This window comes from Bombus impatiens, unplaced genomic scaffold (assembly GCF_000188095.3).
Source record: "Bombus impatiens unplaced genomic scaffold, BIMP_2.2 scf_0463, whole genome shotgun sequence".
NCBI classification, from domain to species: Eukaryota; Metazoa; Arthropoda; class Insecta; order Hymenoptera; family Apidae; genus Bombus; species Bombus impatiens.
The window spans coordinates 1,724,010-1,746,541 of NT_176882.1; the positions used below are offsets into that span (position 1 = coordinate 1,724,010).

Below are 22,532 nucleotides of genomic sequence, written 5' to 3' on the forward strand. Positions count from 1 at the left end.
CTTTTCCTTCTACTCTGATCTCACATACTTAATATTCTTCAAATTCTAATCTCATGTATACTAAGAAAAAAAAAAAGAAAGAAGAAAAAGAAGAAATTCATTTGTACACGTAGAATTACGCGATTATGTAATATTTTCCACGCAATCTCATTCGATTCGTACAAATTGACATAATACGATTGCTCATTACGTTACGCGACAAGGCCGCAGTGGTTTGCATTATGAGACTTCGATGCAACTATGCATATGGTCCTGCACATCGTACTAGCTTCGCTGAAACTTTCCATTAATTGCATAATTAAGCAAATGGGGACGCAAAGGTGTACTAAGTGCTTCGTCTCGAAACTTCAACGATCTTACACAAGATTTTGGGCAACTGCGAAGTTGACGGAGTTACAAGTAGATGAGAACAGATTAGAAGTCTAGATGACGGAGACAAAGTTATACTCACCTTATGAACAATTAAGGCGACTTCCTTATTAAAAGACCACGCACGTAACACGGAAACCAGTTGCATCCAGTGTACACGAAGGATGCATCGATATACGCACGTTAACTGAAGCCGTTTCGCCGACTGACCTTGTTCATTTTACATAGCCGCGACAAACGAGCGTGATTAAAGAGAAATTAATTAAAAAGCTTCGCGCTATCATACTTCTTTACACGCGAATACATTCTCGTATTTAGAAAATTTCGATTTCCTATGCAAAAGATTGTTTTATAACAGTTCCGCACGCGAACATAACTGCGTAAATACTATACGAACATTTGTGCACTCGAGGATAGCATAGACGAGAAATCATGGCCGAGAATGCTCGATTTAGATGCATTTTGCTCGGTGAAAGTCGCGTCATGATTCGATTTTCCTCTTTTTTGATTTAGTTTAGCCTGTTCTAGTGGAATGACCGTGGCGGCTTCGTGACAGGACTATCTCAACGTCGAGAGATCACGGACTCTGAAATCGAGAGCATAGTCGTAGGTATTTAGGTCGACGCTCGGCCTCCTAGACTCGCGACACTGTGCTGTTCAATGTGCGTGGAACGACTTGCAGATAGAACCGCCTGCATCAGCGAAAGAAGCATCGAAGAAAAAATATTCATCTGAATATTACGTTCGTGACGTCTTAGTAATTTTGCTGATTGTTACAAATGCAGAGTAGATGGATACGGATCTTGGATTCATTATTCGAAGTACGTGCATATTCGAGAAATATTTTAATAGCGACAGGACGATAGACGCTTGGTGGCAAAGAACGAAAGTAAATTATTATTGCGGACGAGTGTATTGCAATTCGTAAGGTACAAATAGTACAAAGGGTATAAGAGTACAAACATTGCGTAGGAACTAGAATATGCGGACATAGAAAAAGTACAGTTTAGAGACGTGACATAGAAGGGTATCGTTTTCCCTCGTTCACCCTTGCTCGAATTTCGAATTGCGCACATCGTGACTTACCTCCGATTTTCGTTTCGTAATTCATCTCGATTTTCGGTTAAGACTCGTGCCGAGATCGCTTGTGCCGTTTTCAACACGATATCAAGAGCGTTACGCACGTGGATTGACTTAAATGGAATAGAAATTGACAAGCTTTTTTCAATCTTTGCGAATGACAACGATGCGAAAGACGAAGAAAGAGGAGAAGAAGAAGAGTAAATAGAAAGGGAGGAAGAAAAGAAAGGACAAAGTGAGAAAGCGATGGGAGATGAATCTCGACACGAGCCCCGATCAATAAACGTAACGTGTCGCGCGTAAATCCTATATCTGATAATACAATAAATATTATAATAGAACAACGCAATAATAAATATATTTATATTTGTATATATATGTGTATATATTATATATAATATAGGAAGAAACATGTCGACACAACTAGCTCTAAACACCGAGAGGATCCATTTTCTTATCTTTTCTCTTCGCTTATCCTTCTTACGTTCTCTTCTTTTCTTTCTCCTTGAAACCTCGTATTTACAGCCGCCTCACAGTCGAATTTTTACATCTTACAAAAGAATCAACCGGTTCAACTATGCAGCTTAGATTTCCAGTATCGCTGAAAGTGTGATCGTTTATCGACGAAGAATAAAAAAAAAGCGCCTATCGCACGACAAACACGCGTTTAACTACTAAAAATGTCTCTACCGAACGTTTTACGCTTTCGACGCTTTCCCGTTTCCTCTTTATCTCTCTCCTGACCATTCTTTTTCTCGTCGAGTTGTTCCCAAGGGACACACGCACATATCGTCACGCAGTCGTCTCACACAACACGCGGTAAAACAAACGCATACGGGCATTCTCGCGGAACAATAGTATCGTACACCGATCGATTAGATCGGTACGACTCTCTCATTCGGTCTCTCCTCGTGGAACCATCCGTTGAGCAGAAAATGTATGAAACACACTCGAGCAGGTCGTCTCGGCTAATTCTTTCAAGGTTGCGGTCGATCGCGATTCTTCGATACCCCTTTTTCCTTTTTTAATTATTCAGAGATTGGACAGCACACTCGACGGATTAAGGCTTAATGATATGATTCGCCATTGTACTCTGTTCCTCCTTCGAACGTTATCTTCATCTTATCTCCTCTTTTTCTTTTTTTATCTTAACATTTTCTTTCTATCACTTCGCGTGATAAATCTATGGGAATCTACGGGACGATGCTTTTGCATTATTGCCACCGTTCAACAATCTCGTGAATTTCTTTTTTATAAACGTACCTATCTTTCTTTCTTTTTTCTTTTGTCTTTTTTTTTTCGTTTTCTTTTTTTGAAACGGTTGGAAGTAACGCACGAAGCATCGATTCGGTGCTATGTTTAAAACTGAGACCTCCCTCTTCCTCTCGCTCGTTCTCACCGCGTTTCTCTCTACAAACCGATATTTCGAATTTAGATTCGTGACTAACGTGCAACGCCATGCGAGGAACCGTTGAAGGCTTGCAATTTCGATGTGATTCAAGTGGACTTGTATAGGATAAACGTTGTGTGCTCGCACGCTCGACTCTCGAGGCTTCCGTTTCCTCGAAATGCGCACGATCGATCGATCGCGAGACGTTGCCGCATAAAATCGTGAGAAACAGACTATACATTTACTTTGTACAACTATCGTGACAGACGCGTTGGACTTTTATACTTATTACTTCAAACCCACTTTCCCTTCGAGTAAAAAAATTACGACGAGAGCATCTACGTAGTAACAATATAAAAAACTATTCGAGTTGTTCAGTCAGGACTTCGCTATAGGTAATCTGTTTCTCTCGATCGTTGGATTATTTTTTTAGTTTCTTTCTCTCTCTCTCTCTCTCTCTCTCTCTCTTTCTCTCTCTCTCTCTCTCTCTCTCTCTTTGAATTATTCATTCGAATAACCAGGGACATTATGTTAAGTTGCAGCTTTGTACTACGTGGAAGACGGATATCCGTGAGAGTATTCGAGTAACATCGAAGGACAGATCGATCAGGGGTTCTCTGGGTTAACGCGGATTTTGGTCGACTTGCATCAGAAACGTAATCGTTCTTCTATCACCTTAACCATCGTCCTAAGGTTGCTTAGAATTCAGTCTTACGAACGTTTACGATCAAAGAAAAAAGACCTTTCTTTCTTTCCTCATTCTTTCGTATACACACACTCGCTGCCTTTCTCTCTTTTCTCTCATTCGCTATTTTGATCGGTAGAAAATCGTCTTAACGCTTACTTATCGAACAAAAATCTCATTGTTCCCGAGAAAATCGAAGGAACAGTCGTTGCTTCGACGATTCTAAGCGACTAATCGTCTAACATCTAACCTCGGTAAAAATTGTGCGTCGTTAATCGTGCCTCCATTCTTTCCTACTCTTTTACTTGTTTCCCTTAAATCGATTACCATTAAAAGATTTCAAAATGTCTGCGCGTTCGTTCGCAGTTCGTTCCTGAATCTCGTCACGTACGAACTGCGTATATACATCGTGATTCGTTTTAACGCGACGACGATTCGAGATAAAAGCTTCTTACAATTATCTAAACGATAATAAATAACACAACTTCTCGACGATCGAAAACAAACGCGGCTGCCAACCACTTTCTCCTCTACGGTTCGTCGAGCTTCGTTTTAACGCGTTACTAACGTGAAATCGTTAACGTATAACGTGTCTAAATCAACCTAAAACAACGCATAACGCCTCGAAACGCATACTCGACTAACATAGTGAACTTGGTAAATTGTATCGACAGCTTTTTGCAACACCTCAGGGACGTAGGACGAGGATTTGACGAAGAAGAGGTAAAAGGACGTCGACCTTGGACCACGTAGCTCACAAAGAGACTTTTCTCCGCGATTACATGAAGTAAATTGGATCGTTCTCCGCGATGGCATCCAGCCTGCCCGGCAAGGTTTTCGGTCGTTGAGGAGCCGTGGTCTTGTACACGACCTCACGAGACCCCTTACGTCACATGTAGGTTGGTTTCACCTTGTACGCCCTTTTCCAAACCTCGCACAGACAGACGGTGCTGTGGAACCTATAGAAGATCGCCAGAGGCATCGAGACGTGCGTGATGATCGTCCACGCCCACAGGCCGTAGAAATGCAATTGCACCGGGTGCGATTCCGCTCGCGATTTTTCCAACGTGTTAATCGCCCACATCGCCAGATTCGTCACCAGTAGAAACGTCACGATCTCTCTACCCGGTTTCCTCCTTATTTGTTTCGCAGTGACGACAGATCTCCTTGACGCGTCCAAAATGAAGATGGTTTGAAACGTAGTCTGCACAACGCTCGCCAACGCCGTAATAAGCACCAAGATCGTGTGCTTGGCCAGAGTAAATTGGGCGCCGATGATCGTGAACGTTGAATAAATGAACATGCCCGTCTGCGCGGCTACTAGAAGAATGTTGTCCAGTTCTAGGTTTCGGGTGCCGTCGTAACGGAGCTTTCGCATCTGGAACATCCCTATCAGCGTGGCCAACGTCGACATTCCGTATAACGTTAACTCGCAGACGTTCACTTCGGTGACGGCGAAGCTGACCAATTCTGGACGCGATATTAACACGAAGAATAAAATTAGCGAGATGATCGTTAGCACCAGGATCAAGATGCCCACGAACAGACCTTTGTGCGCCCGGGCACAATCCACGCTGTAGTGATGCGGCGATCTCCTGTGAAATTGAAAGTAAAGTCAGAGCTTGTACGCGTGACTAACGCATCGAAGTATATTTATAATTATTATGGTCTTCAATTGTGTTCAACGATTTACCTGTAAGCATGAGCATGATGCCGGGACCCAGGAGGTGTTTTAGGCTGAGAAAACGCCGCCTTCGATATATTTTTCCACATTACGTATAGAATCGCAGCACAAATTAAGCTGTACTCGATCGTGCAAGGAAATAGAAACGGGCTGGCGTCCTGGACTAACGATCCCATTATGTTGGTTCGACGACACTCGAACATGTGATGCGGCCCTTTCAGACCTCTCGGTAGCCTCAGGTGCTCGCCATGGTGGTAGTGATTATGTCCCCCAAGATTAAGATTGGCCTTCGAACCTAATTTAATTTCAACTTGATTCTCCGCTCGATATCATTAGGGGTTTCGTTGTACTCGAGAGACGACATAATTATCCAGACACATGTACATATACAGTGACGAACGAAGATACTCGAATATTTTTTAATAGGAATCTTTTATGTATGTATCGTATGCGTTATGTAAAACGCATTAAAATTTCATCTGCCAAGTTGTTATCAGATATCAGTCTGGAAATGTAGAAATTACAAAATAGTTAGCTCAAACGTATATCTACAGCATGATTAATCATCCTCAGCGTATAATAAGCGTCACAGACGGCCCCGCTGAATAACGATTGGTCGTTTAAATAATTTTGTCATCTCTATGCAATAAAATACATTCTCATTAAATATCTTATAGCTTCTAAGTATAGCGTAATCTTAATTTTAAACTGTATCGACTCTCATTACAGTGCTAGTGAAATTTCAAAATGTTTCGTACAATACGCGTAAAAGGTTATCACTAGGGTTTGCGAGCTACTGCCCGTACGCAGCTATGGATCGTACCTAATCTGTGGGAGATCTTTAACGAGTTGTTCTCCGGATTGTAGAACGTCAATATCTCGTGTTTCGTTTCCTGTACAAGGACGCTCAGCCAGACCGACAGATTCGTTCCAATCATGTGCATCAGCCCGAAACGCGCAACCACCCGATGACGATAAACTTTCATTTGCTGTCAAAGAGAACACGGATTAACATCATCAGCGATTCGTAGAAAGGAACGAGAGTTTCCTTTGTACATCTAATTAAGGAAAGAGAAATAATCTTTGAAGCAGAACTAGGGAATCGCAAACGTATCGGTCAGACGTTCGATAAGGATAATTCGATAATTATTAACCAGATTTCTCTCGTTGTAAAAGACTCAAACCGTATTTAGGGGGATGTTAAACGATCGGCGATAATTGAACGATGGGAATTCTCTCGATCGAGAAACCTCCACGGAAAGTTTCGATGAAAAGCGGTCGAGTGTGGCGAGAAATATTCATCTGTCGCGAGGCAAAGGAAAGAGCAAAGCCGGCCAGGGTAGGACAACTCGTGTTTCAGTATTAGTTTCAGGGTTGTTCACCCTTCCGTTTCATTAGCCTTTCTAGACAAGCTTCTCGTTTTGCATCGACGCTTTTGCTCTTTCATTACGTGCCGCGCACCGATCTCTGCATCATCGATGCCGCTTCTATTTTTAGTCCCATCACCTACTCAGTGATCCCCCTGCTGATTTTCAGTTAACCATCCCCTTTTACGCAATATCTTTGCGTGAAAAACGACGAACCGAACCGCTGCGATTCCCTTATCCCCTCTTAACGCTTGAAAGATGGGCCACGATTTTGTTTGCCATCGATCCAGCCACCGTACATTTACGTTTCTCCATAACAACACGCTAGATGCCAACATACGAAACGTTCAATTTTCCAATTCGTCTCCTTTCTCTAACACGATATACGTAGTACAACCTTTATAGACATTGTAAATGACGACCAGCAGCTTTCCTCTATATGGCATTGTAAAATTGACAATTTGTCATCGTAAATGATTTTAATTTTCTAACTGTTATGGACGTAAAGGCATCTTTTTTTGCGATTCCTTGAAGATAAACGAAACGGTGAAAAATAGAACATCTCGTATGATATATTTTCATACAGGATCAGCTGTCGATCGCATGGTGATCAGTGAAACGAGGGTTAGTCCTGAATATAATTTCGATATCTGTAAAAATATACTCACCTCGTTGTTCAGAAATATAAAGTACATTTGTATGAAGATGAACGCCATCCTAGTGGCCGGCGTGAGGGCGAGCATGATGTTGTGGCACTTGGTGTTCTGCTCCAGCTCGAAGTACTGACCAAATTCCAGTCCCGAGTAGATCATCGAGCCGATACCGAACGCCACCGCACCCATTCGTAGATAAAAGCTTCCGTAGTGTTGAGCTGGTTTGATAGCAGTCACGTGCGGACACGTGGTGTCCGCAACATCGCTGTCGCCACCGGCGCCGCTCGACGATCGCGACGAGTCCAGGTCGCACACGTCCTTTCGTTTCTCTTCTCATGCAAATTTATGGTAATCGGTCGGTTAAGATTAATGCGATTTTAACGGGGCTCAGCTCGCTGCTTCCCGTCGTCGGAAGCGGGTTGAAAGCTAGCGCGCGAGATGCCCGACTCGCCATTGCCACGCAATGATACTTTGACCCTTTAACGCTGCACTCTGACATTCTTCCGATTCGCTTATTTTTCATTTTCCGTTTGGATAGAAATGTCGAGTGACTACAGAAATCATTGGCGCATGCTTAATTATTTTCCAATGAAGCGTTTCTTTATCAAGTTCTATATATTTTATTTTCATAGCGTCAAATTTGTGTAATCGTATGAAAATACTACTAAATAGTAGGAAATAAATGTAATATACTTGGATTTAATCAATTGGTATGTAATCGATACAACGATATGCCGATACTGTTTTTAGCTATTGTATCGTTTAATTGTTTAGTATGAAGTTACGAGGTCGCAGCTGATGGCGTAATTAAAGTTCTGCGAGGGTTCGTGTGAAGGGATTCGCAATGCACACAACGAGCAAAGGATTAATTTTGTAAGAAGCAGGCTGTTTTTGACAAATCGATAGGCAAGCGCCTAAGTTAGCGTAATGTGACCTATGTTCATGTCATAACAGTCTTGTGTAGAAAGAAATTACCTACTCGTAAAACAACTCGTAGCGGACCTTCCTGAAACGTCAAGTGGATCGTGTTCATTCGACCTCGTTTATATCCCTGGTCGTCGATATAAAGAAAAAAACAACGAAAAAAAAAAGAAAAAGAAAGAAAAGACGGAGAAGAAAGAATTTCGTGCGATCACAGCGATCGACTTACTTGACTTGGATTTGCCGTCGCGAAGCAACGTGGCGTACATGTAGACGAGAAATATCATACTGCCGAAGTAGAGGTAAAGGTAGAATCCTTCGTAGAACGATGGCGGTATGTAGGTGGATATTACTTCAGCCATGGGAAAAGCGATTCCCATGACGACCAGCAGCTTTCCGTAAAGAGCGCTAAAAGTCGTTGCCAGGGCGTCACTGTGCAACAAACGGAAATTGTGCTTGAACGAGTGTGCCCACGCATTGGATTTCTCTCCACCGGGGAAATTGGATTATTTCCGGCCCTACCTGTTGTCGCGATTACTTTCTTCGACTTCGAGCGTTCCACCAAGATTACGGATATCGTCGTTCATCTTTCGAAATGCGTACCTATCGCGCGTGTACAGAAAATCGAATACGAGAAAATTCTTTTTCCTTCGGTTTAGGCTTGTAGCTCGATCGACTGAAAAAACGCAAGCGAAATGAACGTTAGCCAGACGAAAAGGAAACGTCGAGGCCCCGGAATGCAACGTCGGGAAGCGTCAGTGGAGATACCATCGGCCGCAAATACATCCACCCCCGTAAGAATTGGCTCAATTACGAGTAATCGTGTGCTCGACCGTGTGTATGTGTGTTTGATTCATAAAGTACCGGTAATTGCGGTGCAGACGTCGGTCAGGATAACCCCGAGGATCACGTGAAATTTCCGTGGTGACCGGCATATATTCTCCCCCTTCGTGTTAATTCGTTTGGAATTGGAATCAGTCAAGATGAAATCTTTTGGTCGATCGGTGCACAAGCGCTAATGGGACGCTTGAAACGTTCAACTGCGAATATGACCCGATTTAATCGTGCACGTTCAACTTTTCCACGCCATGACATTACATTCCACTGATTTTCGATATAGGCACCTGAGAGTTCTCGATATAGAACGACTCGTTGATGGTTATAAATTTGCAATACCTCTCAGCAAAGAAATTGTAACGTCTTTCTCATTCTGTATTTTATATCCTATTCCATATTCTATTCTATTCGTTCTACTGCTCTTCGTTATCGAATTATTCGCAATTTTAATATCTTTTACTTTTTTCTTCTTTTGGTAGAAATAAAATTCGCAGGAGAATCATAGTAGAAAAGTTTATCAATTACTACGGTGTTATATTCATACATAAATGTTCCTTTCGTTGCTTCGTTATTTCGCTGAACATCCTGAATTTTTATTTTTAAATTGATAGCTATGAAGGTATGGAAATCGATTCAGTGCAACATCGCGATAAAACATAAAGCCGGTATTGCGTTTTCAGTCCTTAGACAAAATATACCAAATACAACCAAAAAGAGCAATAACTGCATCGTATCAAAAATACTATCGATTAAAAGATTAGAGCTATAAAATTATAAGTCAACTTGCTATAAATTGATGGCTGATACATATACCCTGTCTTTCCCTATAATCGGACCATGGAGCCGTATAATCCTATAGAACTATATGATTCGATAGTCGGTATCTATATCGGTTTGAATATATCGAAGCTCACTACGTAAGAGAACAAACAATCCAATTCGATTCGGTGGAGAGCGAGAAAGAAAGGAACGTAAATAGAGAACTTACCATCCAAGCTTCTTCCACTTCCGGTCCTCGGCGACATCGAGGAAGGTCGGTGCCGGATAGCAGACCGCGGAAATCGGCTGCGAGGAGCATGGTAGAGCCAGGGCGAACTGGGGTGGCCGGTGAGCGCGGGAGGGTGAGCTGCTGCTGTGTCTAGACAGCGTTTCCGGCGAAACGATTACCGCGGACGGTGAAGCCGGCGACGGTAGTGCAGCCGGCAATCCTGGCCAGCTGAACAGACCGTGTTTCCTCATTATTTCTATCCTGTCCTTGGCCGATCGATTCATTGGTATCGACGGCTCAATTACGGTAGTAGATAATTACAAGGTACGCTGCTTGAGGTACCTGAACTACATCGGTAAAACGATTCGTTCTTTTTGTCGTTCCTGTAATTACCTGTGATTTCAATGTTCTTTTCATCATCAAAGATACTTCGACTCGTCGTGATTGCGTACTTATCGATACTAACGTGTACTAATCGAGCTTTACGCTTATCCATCGTCGAAAAGAAATTCTTCCATCCAACGAACTCGTAAAACGAACGGATCAATTTTTTCTAATCGGCCCATACCTACGCTGGTTGGTGCGCGGGAATCAGAATCGATCGTTCTTTCCGTTTTCATTCTAGTCCCGGTCCCCAGTTACCAATTTTCATTCGTTCCACACGAATTTGCTCGGTCGAAAGCAATTTATCCCGAAAGCATTCGACGCCAGTGCTTATCGCTTTCGAGCGGACTCGCGCCCTGCCCCCGTAATACGTTTAAGCGAGTTTCCTGAGTGCTAGCGGGTCGTCTGAAACGTGCACGCGGCCCGAACTTCGTCACCGTGAAACTGGCTGTCGTTACTCGCCGCCAATTCGAACTCGTTAAACTGCGCCGACAAATGGCCGGGAAACTTTTCACTGGGCGGTATCGCGACGTCGTCAGTTTCTCCGGAGAATTTCCACTCCAGCCATTGTAAGAAAGGCGACACGACGTTAAAGAGTACGTTCTCGGGCTTAAAGGCGATCGCGCTAACACGGGGAGGAGTAATTAAGCGCGTTGCCGGGGAAAAATATTTTTTCGACCTGTTTTCACCACGCAACACGCTTAATGAAACTCTGGACGCGTTGCTCCAATCTAGTTTCTCTAGTTTATTCTTTTCTTTTCTTTTTTTTTTTTTCTTACGCGCTGCGAACGCCAGTAATTAAAGTGGGCGTGGGTTTTCCCATTTGCTCGATTGCGCTCTCCTCGCGCTATTCTACCTGTACTACACGGCTATGAACAAGAAATTCGTTTTCTCTCGTTATCCGTTTAAAAGAAGAAAAGGAGGGAAAAGAACAAGCGGATAATTAACGCGTTGCTACTTTGATAGAATCAATGTTGAATATCCGATGAGTCTGGCCGCAACGTAACAACGGCTGCTAACTAAAAGTTTCGAGGAATTGAAAGGGGAGCTCCGGCCGCAAACGGTTTCGCGCGTCTAATTTAAGGTCAACACGGTGTCGTAACGTTTGATACACGTCACATTGACACTGGCTGCAGGAAGAGACCTACTATAGAGCGCGGACGGTCTCGCGAGCGTTATTAATGCGACGACTTTCGAACCAGTGGCCGTTTATCTAATGATAATCCCTCCTCCGATCCGGCGGCCGTTTCTCACACACGTGCCGGCCTCAAGATTCGCTGCAACTGTCTTCTACGAAGAAACGGAGAAACACGTTACCCGTTTCTATGGAATCCACCACGACAACTTATAGATATACGCTTGGCGGTCGAAACGGAATGTAAATGCACTTTCACCGTTGCCAGCGTCGTCGCGATATTGCGTCGACGTATCGGGGCGAAATTTCAATTTACCGCAAGCTTGATTTACCCCCAACCACTCTGCAAGCGTTCCGCGAGAAAGAATTTTCGAGACGTCGTAAACGGAGTTGCTCGTTGGAAAACCAATTTTAGAATATACGAGAAACGGCGAAAATATTCGAGTAAAATAAATAGATTTAAGTTTGATCAAAGTGATCGGCAGAAATGGAGTAATTTGAGTGCTTAACTATTAACGAAAGAGCTCGGTTTTGGAAACAGGTCAACGTCTATTTTCGTATTCGAAATTCACCGCAGATGATGTATTCCGGTTCGCGACATCCTCCGAAAGATCCCCGATATCCGAGCGTTATTTAATATTCTAGTAGCTGTCGTTCCACATATCCGAACGTGAATTACGCGTCTGAAACGAACACGTTGACGAAGCGAATTTCATGAAAGCCATCCATCCGCGAGGTTTTCGCTAACCCCTCTTTAAATATATCCAAAACCGGGAGATCGTTGTTCCGCGCGTTTAAGAAGGTAAACGAGGTACCGCGTAAAGCGACCTACCCCTACGAGGCCGATAGTAGGCAGTGAGAGGGACGTGGAGGAGTTTCGTCCTTTTCACTCGAGAGATTGCAGGGGTAGATGGTTGCTTGGGCGTGCGCGCGAGCACGTTTCCACGCACCGTGAAAGAGAAACGTGAGAGGAAAGGTAGTCGACCAAGGATGGAATACGCGCGAAAGAGAAAGAGAGAATGACTCGTCTCTTGGCTTGCAGCTTTTTGAAATAATCACGTAGTGTTGAAGAAGCAGAGGAGAGCGAGAGGGTGTTGCCGGACGAGAGGGAACCCGTGGAAGGGAGCAAGAGGGCACCGAGGGGTTGATTCAGTGGCTGAGTACCGTTCCCTCATTGTGGCACGAGTGTATCCGTGGCTCAAGGACTCAGGGACTGGCTCACCCTTGTTTCGGTGGCTCCGCCACTCCGCCGCCCCTTTAGGATATCCCTCAGGAATCTATTCCTCGTCTTCGTTCGTTCGTTCGTTCGCTCTCTTTACGTGCTCGGACTCGAGCCACGAGAAAAGACCTCCTTTTAATCGTTTCGCTACCAAACTTTCGCCACGTAAATACTCGCTAAACGCTTTTCACCCCTTCTTCCCTACTTTCCCGAGCTGTTTTCGCGAACGCCAAGCGCCACGCATTTTTATCTCTACGATTATTGCGAACTCTCCGACCGGCTGGGGATTATGCTTTTGACGTTCGAGGAGGGTCGTGGTTGGCCCGACTCGATACAGTGAACGTTTCGTGGTCGAGAGCTTTTTTGCCATCGAGTTTCTTCTCACTTTCGTTATCTAGTTTCTTTCACGTTAAATCGTTTTCGTATTCGCGTTAGGCAATGATAACGTACATAGATCGACTGTAATCTTTTCGAGATCGATACGACGAAGTGTCACTACCAAACTAATAAGATTAATTTCTCGCTCGTAATTCTCACCGAATGCGTTGTTCCCTGCTGCGTTAATGGAAACCCAAAATTCCTGGTCTACCCGCAAAACAACTTCCAACTCGAGCATTTCGACGCGTTTCAACGATCGATCGAAATCCCCCTCGGGAAAGCATGCGAAACATACGAGGACTACGTCCTTGTCGTCGTCGTGCCATCGGAAATCGTAGACGACCGTGTGGCAGTGTGCGTGCGCGATTTCAGGATTCCCGACAAGTCGTCCGGAGTGAGAAGTACAGAGAGAGAGAGAGAGAGAGAGAGGAAGGAAGGAGCAACCGGATCGATTCGTGGTCTCGACAGGGTGGAATCGTAGTACCTGAGGGAGGTCTCCTTGATGAGCATATCCGTGACCTTGGCTGGTAGTTTCCTCGACCGTCTCGGCGGAATGTTAGCTGCTGAACTCGCCAGCGGGTTCGCACAGTCACGGCCCTGCGGCTCGTGTCACGACACTCTCGGACCCCGCATCACAAACTGATGCCCTGCACTCTCGCGAGTCCGCGGCTCTCTCTCCGCTAATCTTGCTCCTTCTCTTTCGCTGTCCCTCTTTTTCTCTCCCCATCCCACTCGTCGCCTGTATCCATCGTCTCTGGATACGCGGCCGTTTGATAGCGAGCTCGTTACCCGAATGAGATTCGCAGTGGCGTAACGTTCGCGGAAGGACCGCTCGAACTCGCCCACGTTCTATGCCACGAAGTTTCGTTCTGCGTGTCGAAGAGTTGCCTCGAGAAATCACGACGAAAGCAACGGCACCGACAAGTAGGCGGAAGCTGCGAGACGAAGGTCGAATGGAAACAAAGGAGAGACAGCGGCAGCGAAGCGGCTTGAATTTGGAAATTCTCGAATCGGATCGAGTGCGTCGAATTGCTTTAGCACCCTATTCGGTTCTCTCTATCCCCGGCATCTTCTCGTTCGTACCTTGACCGTGCAACGAGGATCCTCGAATCACGAACTTCCGCAACTTTGATCTTCGTAGGAGAAGGAAGAAAAGGAAAGGGGGAAGCGATTCGCTCATCCTTTGCCCTGGCTGAGTTTGCTTGAAAGGAGTCGGGTGCCGAGTGCGCGTGCACCCTGATCAAATCTGCATGTAAATCGACGGAATAGGCCAGTCTTCCTGTTCTCGTCCGGACCGAAGGAGAGGACGGTTCACCGGAGGTTCCGGTGAAACGGGAAAGGAAGAGAGAGCTGGTAGCGGCAGAGGGAGAGAGAAAAAGGGACGAACGTTGGACGATGCGTAGAGGCAGGAGGGTGTATGTGGAGAGGATAGGAGAGGAGAGAAACGATAGAGAAGAGAATGCAACGACGGAAGCGAGATGGAAGCGACACGAAGGTCGTTCGTTGGCCATAACGAAGTGACAGGTCAATATTAACTTCGGTGCCGTTGGCCACTCGTGCGTTCACGAATTCACGTTCGATATCCGCCGGAAGTAATCGAGTTCGGTACGAAATGGAGGCGGCCGGCTATCCACGGATCGGCTGCCGCAGATCGGATGGAAATTGCCGTTCGAGCGGCAATTAATCGGTCGATTCGTCGCGTCGCCAAACGAATAAATAATCGATTCACGCGAGACAACAACGGTGATCGCGTTTCAGATAATACATAACGGAAATTACGAGAAAATTATTTGCCTAACCGTGATCAATATTCGGAAGAAGAAAAAGCACTGTCGTACGCGTTTGATTATCGTTGCTTGCCGCGATACGCCTTTGACGTCTCGTTTCTTGGTGACTCGGAGATTAAATCCGGTAGAAGCGGCAATTTTGCAAATTGGGGTCAGTGTTTCGCTTTGATCAAAAGCTCGCTCCGTTTCGTCTCGAACTCGCCCCTTTTCGGGCCGTCGACCACTCGTAAACGACTTTGGTCACCGATAGAGGTTACCCCGGTTTCAACATGATCAGCGTTCTCTCTCGGTTGCGAACGTGTTCACAATTGTGCTTCCGGTCATGCGAGTAAAAATTAATGGAGCAAAATGGAGACGCTCGCAATACGATTTTTCACGATCAAGTTCAATCGTCGATGGTGGACAAACTGCCGCCGGTCGCTTCCCTGCTGGATACACGGGAGCCGAGGGATGCGCGTTAATCGTGGACAGTGACTAATGTTCCATGCCTGTGAATAGTGGCGGTGGTCGTTCGAATGAAGAGGCGAGGAGTAACGTGGCCGCTTAGGGGGGACGGTAATTCACATAGTGACGTTACGTATGGACCTACAAAGCGAGAAATAATGGACGATAACCTACAAGAATCTACAGAGATTTTCATCAGTGACATTATCAATTCTCTGAAAAATATGATGTAGCACCGACTAATGCGCGAATCTAATCGACGCGTATTATCCACGACCAGATATGTTTTTTATTAATACGCTGCGTATCGTTGCTATAAGATCATCCTACAATTTTTTATTCTTGTCATATCGATTCTTATTAATTGTACGAACAATACGAAAAGGATAAATTATTTTTCAATATGATCTCGAGCACGGCATATTTCGTTCCTTATCGCGTTTAACGTATAAAAATATATATCGAAACGTGTAGAAATTAAAAGCTTTTTAAGCGTGAACGTCTAGAATATTCAGTAGCAAAGATACGAAATTGTAAAGGAAGCATCTACAGATTTAGATGAGATTATTAATATTTAGAAGTCATTCATGAAATTGGTGGCTTCCCTTGTATCCGATCAATGAAACCGTCAAAGACGGATCGTAATTCAGACTTCCTGCCACGAGGTAATCGCGTCACGGGCCTAATATTTCCATCGGTTGCCACGCTCGTAGTCGTTTCCTTACGCGTTCCTGCAATTATGCTGTATTCCTCGTGGTATTCCAGACGCGTTGAAAATACTTTCTTCTATCTCATCTCGCATTTTGTTCACCCCGACGACGAGATTTTGTTTACCTACTTAACCAACCACTTTTTCCCCGGTTCGAGTTTCTCGCCAAATCTAGAGGAGACTCAAGCGAGAGACGTATGAGGCATCTTTAATGGATGAGAACGTTGCTGACAAAAAATGTAGGGGGTGAAAGACGCTTAACGCCGAAGACGGAAATTAATCGTTGCCGGTTTATTTCAATCGCCTTTCTTTCGAGCGAAGATGTCTTTATAGCTCGTTCCAACGATGTTCTTCTTCTTCGTCTGAACGTTTCGCAAGATGTATACGAATGACCAACGTCGTTATGTAACGAAAAAAACGAATTTAATTTCCAAGTTGTATCTGATATCTATTCTGCATACATAGATAGGGAAATGGCTAGGTAAAAGAATGCAGATCTAATTGCTTATTTCTGATAGACCCCATATAGTTATAAAAATGGGCACATTCAGCCAAAAGCATCACGACACCTGTTTCACGCAATTATACTAATATTATTATTATTATTATTAGTCTACAAGTTTTGTTATTGTCACTAGTACAATCAAGTGTCCTAATACCTGTTGCCGACAATCGTAAATGAATTTGTCCCTGAGCTACTGCATTAACCATCCTCTCAGTTACACAAAGCGTATTAATAAAAAAATCCCGATGTCTAATTAGAAAAAAGAAGCGAAAGGTGAACATAATATGATCTTTTCACTGCCATCTTGAAATTGTTAGTCTCTGTAGATAAAACACCTCTTTACGCCCTGAACGCTAATATTTACCCAGACCATCTACTTGCCTTTCTCTTCTTCAGTTACTAACCGAACATCCTTCAATCCGTAACCGCAAATATCCTCGAGCGACGAACGGAATCGCGTTACTGGACAAATCAAAATCGCGTCTCCCAAGTAAAACGAAGGATCTCGCTGAGGGTGGAGGAAAAAAAAGGGGGGGATTCCAATTAAAACCGAGATCTCTTCGACTCGGATTAACACTAAACCTACCGGCGCCGTCAAATTGACCGCTCTCGCGACTTCTACACAAATTTAACCATATTTAAACTTTATCATATCGCTTCATAATTTCTCACTTTTCCTAAAACATGCATACAATATATTTTTCGCTATTTAATTTTAGTTTGCTCTTTTATTTCCTGAGAAAAATTTGTACACCGCTTTGCCTACCGTGAGCGATCATTTTGACCGCCCGACAAAATATATTGGTTATTCTTAAAATAAATGCAATCAGTACAAAAAAAGGCTATTTCTAGGTCAGATGACAAACAAAATCAGTAATAACAAATAACAACAACTGTTACAGCCGTAATCTTGTCATAAAACAATCGATCAAGATACCCACCAGCTGTCAAGACATATCAACTCAGGCCCATAATAATCCTAAGGAGCCGCCACAAAATTTAGCATTTTTTACAGTCCATTGTTACAAACATTTTAAAAGTCGAGAAGTTTCTTAGGGTTATTGCTCATTGCTATAAAACTATTACTTCTTTAATCACCGGTCATTTTGACCGCACATGGTAGAAATAGGTATATACCAAATGTCGCTAGGTTTAATGTTAAAATATCGCGCAACGAGATGTACGCTGTTTTATTGCTCAGAATTTCCGACGCGTACTTACTCTTGCGGGGCAAGCGTGGAGAGCTGGGACGGGAGTTGCTGCTGCGTTGGTTTCTCGGCTTCCGTGTTAATTATTGGGCGGCCCTCGGGTGTTCGCAACGCAGCCTCCATCGCCGCGGCTTCCTCCTCTTCGCGCAGCTCCTCCGAAGCTTCCTCCGGGATCGTGATCATCACGTCCTCTAGCAGCGGCAGTTCGTTCCCAGTTTCTTCCAAATGGTTGTCCATCATCGGGTCCGAGTTTTCTCCTGGACGCGTTACCTCCTCGATGTCTGAGTCGATGCCCTGTCCACACGAATTAATACCCCTTTAGAAAAATTGTTAGAATTAAAGCTTTCAGGTTTGAGACGCGTTCTTAAAAAGAATGAGGTGGATAGATCCTGACCGGCACTGCTGGTGTATAAGACTTTCGTCTTCATTTGCGTTGCCTTCTTTCAGTTAGAAATTGTGGAAAAATAATCGGACTGTGAGTGTCGGGATTCGAACTTGGTCTGGAACGTTCATAGCCAACTGCGTTAACCACTATTTTGGCGTCGTCCAGTCGACGATAGGGTCTTTGTGTAGCAAGTCACGGGACACAAACCGTTGGAAAGTTTGCTGTCGAGTGTCGCTACAAGATAAAGATATGTCCCGATACTTCTTATTCTTATTATTCCCTTTACGTATCGTTCTCGTATAAGACTGACTTTCTTTCGCGTTTATGAAACCCTTTATTCAACTATAGATGCAGAGTAATTTTGAAAGTATATTTCATGTAACGAGTAGTCAATGCGTTTCGCAATTTTCTTTCAGAGTCACGCTGTTATCGAACTGATATCTAACTCGTTAGAGTTTGCTTCTCCACTCTGCTTTCATTTATCCTATCCCCTTTCTTTTCCTTAAAGATATCAGCAAGTTCGCCGTGGATAAAGGTAACGGGAAGACTTTCTACCGACAAAGAGACCGCGAATAGATATTAATATAAATTTGTCCTATCCAAGGATAGAAAATATCTATCAAGGATTATCAATGTATCGTGTTGGAATTGGTACCTGGGCAAAGTCCATGTAGAAGGAATCCCTAGAGTCGGAACTGCCTCGGCGGAGCCGGAGGCTGAGATCCGGCGAGCTCTCTCCCATCTTTCTTATTTCCTTTCTCGTTCCTCCTCGCCTCTTCCTGTCTCCACTCCGTCCCTCCCCTGTGTCTCCCTTGCGCAGCGCCTTCTCTCCACCCCTGTGCTACCAACCCCCTTTGTCTTTTACGAGCTTCTTGCTCCACAGACGGGGAATTCTAAAGAGGGTGGCCCTGCACACACAATCCAGCGAGTTTGCAGCCTGAAAGAATCGTCCTTGAATGACAGATCGTCGTCTCGTTCTATCATCTTCCGCCCTTTCCGCGCTTTTTTTTCTTTACGCTCGCTCTATCCTCGCTGTCATCGTCCCTATGTCCGTCTTTGTCTGTCGCTCGTTTCCGCGGAACGAGCATGCGAAAGAACAAGAGTACGTCGTCGTTCGTCATTGGCGCGAAACAAAAATGCCCTGATGAAAGAAGGGCTGCCGAGTGGTCGTACGTGAGTCCGTGAATACCGAGTCCGGATCTCTGAATATCAAACGTCCGCGCGAATTAAAATTTCACCCCTATTTCCCCCGCTGTCGTCCGTGCTACTTTCGCTGGAAACGGCCACGAGGACAACGAAACGCCGTTGAACAGAAAATAGCCCCGTTCTTCGAGAGCGAACGAATAAAAATACCCTACCGTAAGTCAATAAATCACGGAGCGATTGGTGCATTTAGGATAGGCATAAACGGACGTTGGAATTAAAATATGAAATCGAGGCATAGTAATTACGTGCAGGTACCGTAAGTATTCCGCGAATATTTATGCAAATTCGTATTTTTATGAATATAATTCCTACTTCTCCGGGTCTCCACCTTTATTCTACCCTCTTTCCTTCTCCTCCAGATTTGACCTCATAAACGCTATTGCCAACGAATACCTCGCGTACTTTATACAGATATTTTTGCATACTATGTGTTTTTATTTCATTTTTCCATTTTCGAATTTATACGAATGCGTAAAAATTTCCAGTCTAATTACACTATGTTTTGGGAATATTATTATAGACATATTCATCGAAACGTGTGTTTAAAATTAACAAGTATCCTGTGAATTGTGATCGGGAATGTACTTGGAGTACTTTGCTTGTTCCATTCGAAGGGTTTGAAAAGTTCTCCGTTGCCTGAAAGCAATAAACGATCGTCCGTCGATCGAACTTCCCACTTCTTACATTAATTTTCGAGGATTTCGAAGGGTAGCCTTCGAAGTCTCGATCGTCAGACGAATAGAAGAAGGTGTCGTGGATAGGCGTGATTATCGGGCGTCTGGTAACTGGATTCAGTTACGTCGAAACTAATTACGAAAGCTAGGAAATTCAATGGAGCCTCCGGTTTGTCTTCGACTTAATTGCCTTAGCTGCGACTCCGACTGGCTGACTTTAATTAAAACTAGAAAATGTCGGTCTCGCGGCACCCCACGGGATCGAACGCGTGGAAAAATCTCGTTCACGCGAACGAGCATTTTTTCCTCCGTCGCCTCGTTTAATTAACTTCGACTTGATCGGCCTGATTGAGATGACATCGCGCGACTCGAACATGGAACTTGTATATTTAGTCGTTTAATCTTGTTATTTCAAAATGTTAAAAGAGAGCTTAACGCGAAGCTTCTAGTTAAAACGGTAACAAGATATTCTACGTGCAACTTTCTTGCACCATGCTATGCACGTTAGCCTGGACCTACGTCTAGCCTTGCGAAATTCTGTTCTCGATAGACCTTCCAAGTGCACGAAACCTTACTCCCTTTTCGTCTGAACTCGACTGCCAGGAGAGACTCGAGCTTCCCTTACACTTAGCTATCGTATTCGGTGCAATTACTGCTCGGTTATTCGACCAACGTACGAATTTCGACATTATTATCGTAGTTTCGATAGCTAAGAATAACGAATTTTCACCGCAAGCTTCTCTCGCTAATATATCACTCGGAGGCAGACGTCTGCTGTGAAAATGGAAGTACTTTGCAAGTAAAATTCAAAGAGGGGAATCGAAAACGTTCAGTTGGTCGTACCTTCAGGGAACATTTGTCTTTCTGTGCGCGATCCAGTCGCGGGCCAGTAAGACGCCACTTCGCCAGGATCTTGTAAGCCTGAACGTCAATGAACATTCTTCCTGTTCGGGATCAGACTCAGAACGCCATGCCGCGTCGGACCCTCTCGTTCCTCGAACGTTTTATGGCCAGCGTGCGTGGCGTCGAATATTTCTCCATCAAATGACTCCCCGTACACGTCACGATATTGCTACGGACCAGGGGAGAGATAACGTGGGGTAAGATGCTGGCTGTATTTTTTTTCTCTGTTGGGAAAAGCCGGAAATAACTGGGAGAATTGCCGTGCGGATCTACTGCGCGTTTGTACGATTTCTTCCTCTCGGTTACCTTTGATGAAACGATTTTACAAATTCCATTTCTTACATTCTTTTCAACAGACTTTATTTCTCTTTGTAAATTGCGCGGGAATTGTAAGAGCTTGAAAGAAAGGAGTCTGCTGTTTAGCAGGTTGGAAAAGTCTTATCGTTTCAGTATTGAATTACAACGTAGCATTACGTGAAACAATTTTAAATAAGCTATAAGTATGGCAATCGATACATAGATTCCGTGGGCAAAGTTGTACAATTGTTGAAGCATACGTTTGCCAGCGATCCGCAGCAACGATTTTCCGTCACTTATATCGCGTGCCGGGAAAGGCAGGTATTTCCATCCGCGTTCATGCTCAACGGCAGTTCATTGGCTTTTTGCGTCCATAGCTCGTTTCGTTGCTTTATCTAACGCGTGGCATGAAAACAAGCCTACGGTGGCTGCACGCAACCTATTTGCCACTTTCCGCCGACCTTTATACGCTATCAGACACAAAACGTTCTAAGAGCTGACGATAGCGGCAGGAAACAAAATTAATTAGGTCGAGTCCGGTTCGAATCTATTGACGCAACTACGCATGAACACGGAAGTAAACGTTTCTGACTTTTTCCTAACTACTATCTCAAATCTCTGACATGTAAATCAAAGCATGAAACAGGAGCAAAATTAAGCATTGTCTACTCTGTTTAAGAATTTTCTACTTCTACCTCGTTCGTTTCTCTTAACACGAACATTCTCTACTTGAAAAACAAATATACGAGAGACAAATCATTGTTATTTCTCGTTCAAACAAAAACAAAAAAAAAAAGGAAGGAAAAAAGAACAGAAGGGAAGTGTACAGGAAATCCACTTACGGGGTCTGTATCCCACACGATCGGACGTTCTCCACGCAATGTATCCTCATTCGTTCATCCCCCCGTGTCGCGGTCCGATTCGTTTTCACTTTCATCCAGCGGCTCGTGGTACCTCCTACCCTCCCGCGCGGACATCCGATCGCGGCAGCGGACCCGTCAGCTAGCCTCCGGTATCCGGAACCTCCGCGGTTCCATGGCCGGCCGCGAAACGGTGTGTCGGATCACACGAAACCACCCACACCACTGACACACGCAACAGAACACGGAACCAATTGACTATAACAATCGCGGGAAGAGGATTCGCGCGACTGATTCAGAAACACAGTCACCGATACGAGTCGCGAGACCGGCGTTGCACCGTGACTGCGATCGGAAATCGCACGCGATTCACCACGCGTCCGCTTTTGATCGTTGTCGCGCGTGCAAACACGCACCACGGGGATTGTTTTCCTATGGATATTAATCTGTAAACGGACTTGACC

The 22,532-nt window shown here is 44.4% G+C and overlaps 1 protein-coding gene across 5 annotated transcripts; it reads right to left on the reverse strand.

Annotated features, from left to right (window-relative positions):
* Window positions 1-1,798: 1,798 nt before the first annotated feature.
* On the reverse strand, window positions 1,799-22,262 carry LOC100741432 (proton channel OtopLc). 5 transcript variants are annotated; one of them, XM_024368598.2, is made up of 11 exons: window positions 22,051-22,262; window positions 20,852-21,080; window positions 18,784-19,036; window positions 17,757-18,037; window positions 9,975-10,202; window positions 8,379-8,581; window positions 8,208-8,234; window positions 7,244-7,557; window positions 6,032-6,197; window positions 5,218-5,503; window positions 4,414-5,119 (listed from the first exon to the last, which is right to left on the reverse strand). In XM_024368598.2, the coding sequence occupies exons 3-11, from the start codon at window positions 18,868-18,870 to the stop codon at window positions 4,414-4,416; spliced, it is 2,298 nt and encodes a 765-aa protein (XP_024224366.1). In that variant the 5' UTR covers window positions 18,871-19,036; window positions 20,852-21,080; window positions 22,051-22,262. The 5 variants fall into 5 exon arrangements, with proteins under 5 accessions (XP_033177448.1, XP_024224366.1, XP_024224368.1 ...); XM_024368600.2 differs by lacking the exon at window positions 8,208-8,234 and having other exon boundaries at window positions 22,051-22,261; XM_033321557.1 differs by lacking the exons at window positions 20,852-21,080; window positions 22,051-22,262 and having other exon boundaries at window positions 1,799-5,119; window positions 18,784-18,870.
* Window positions 22,263-22,532: the final 270 nt, after the last annotated feature.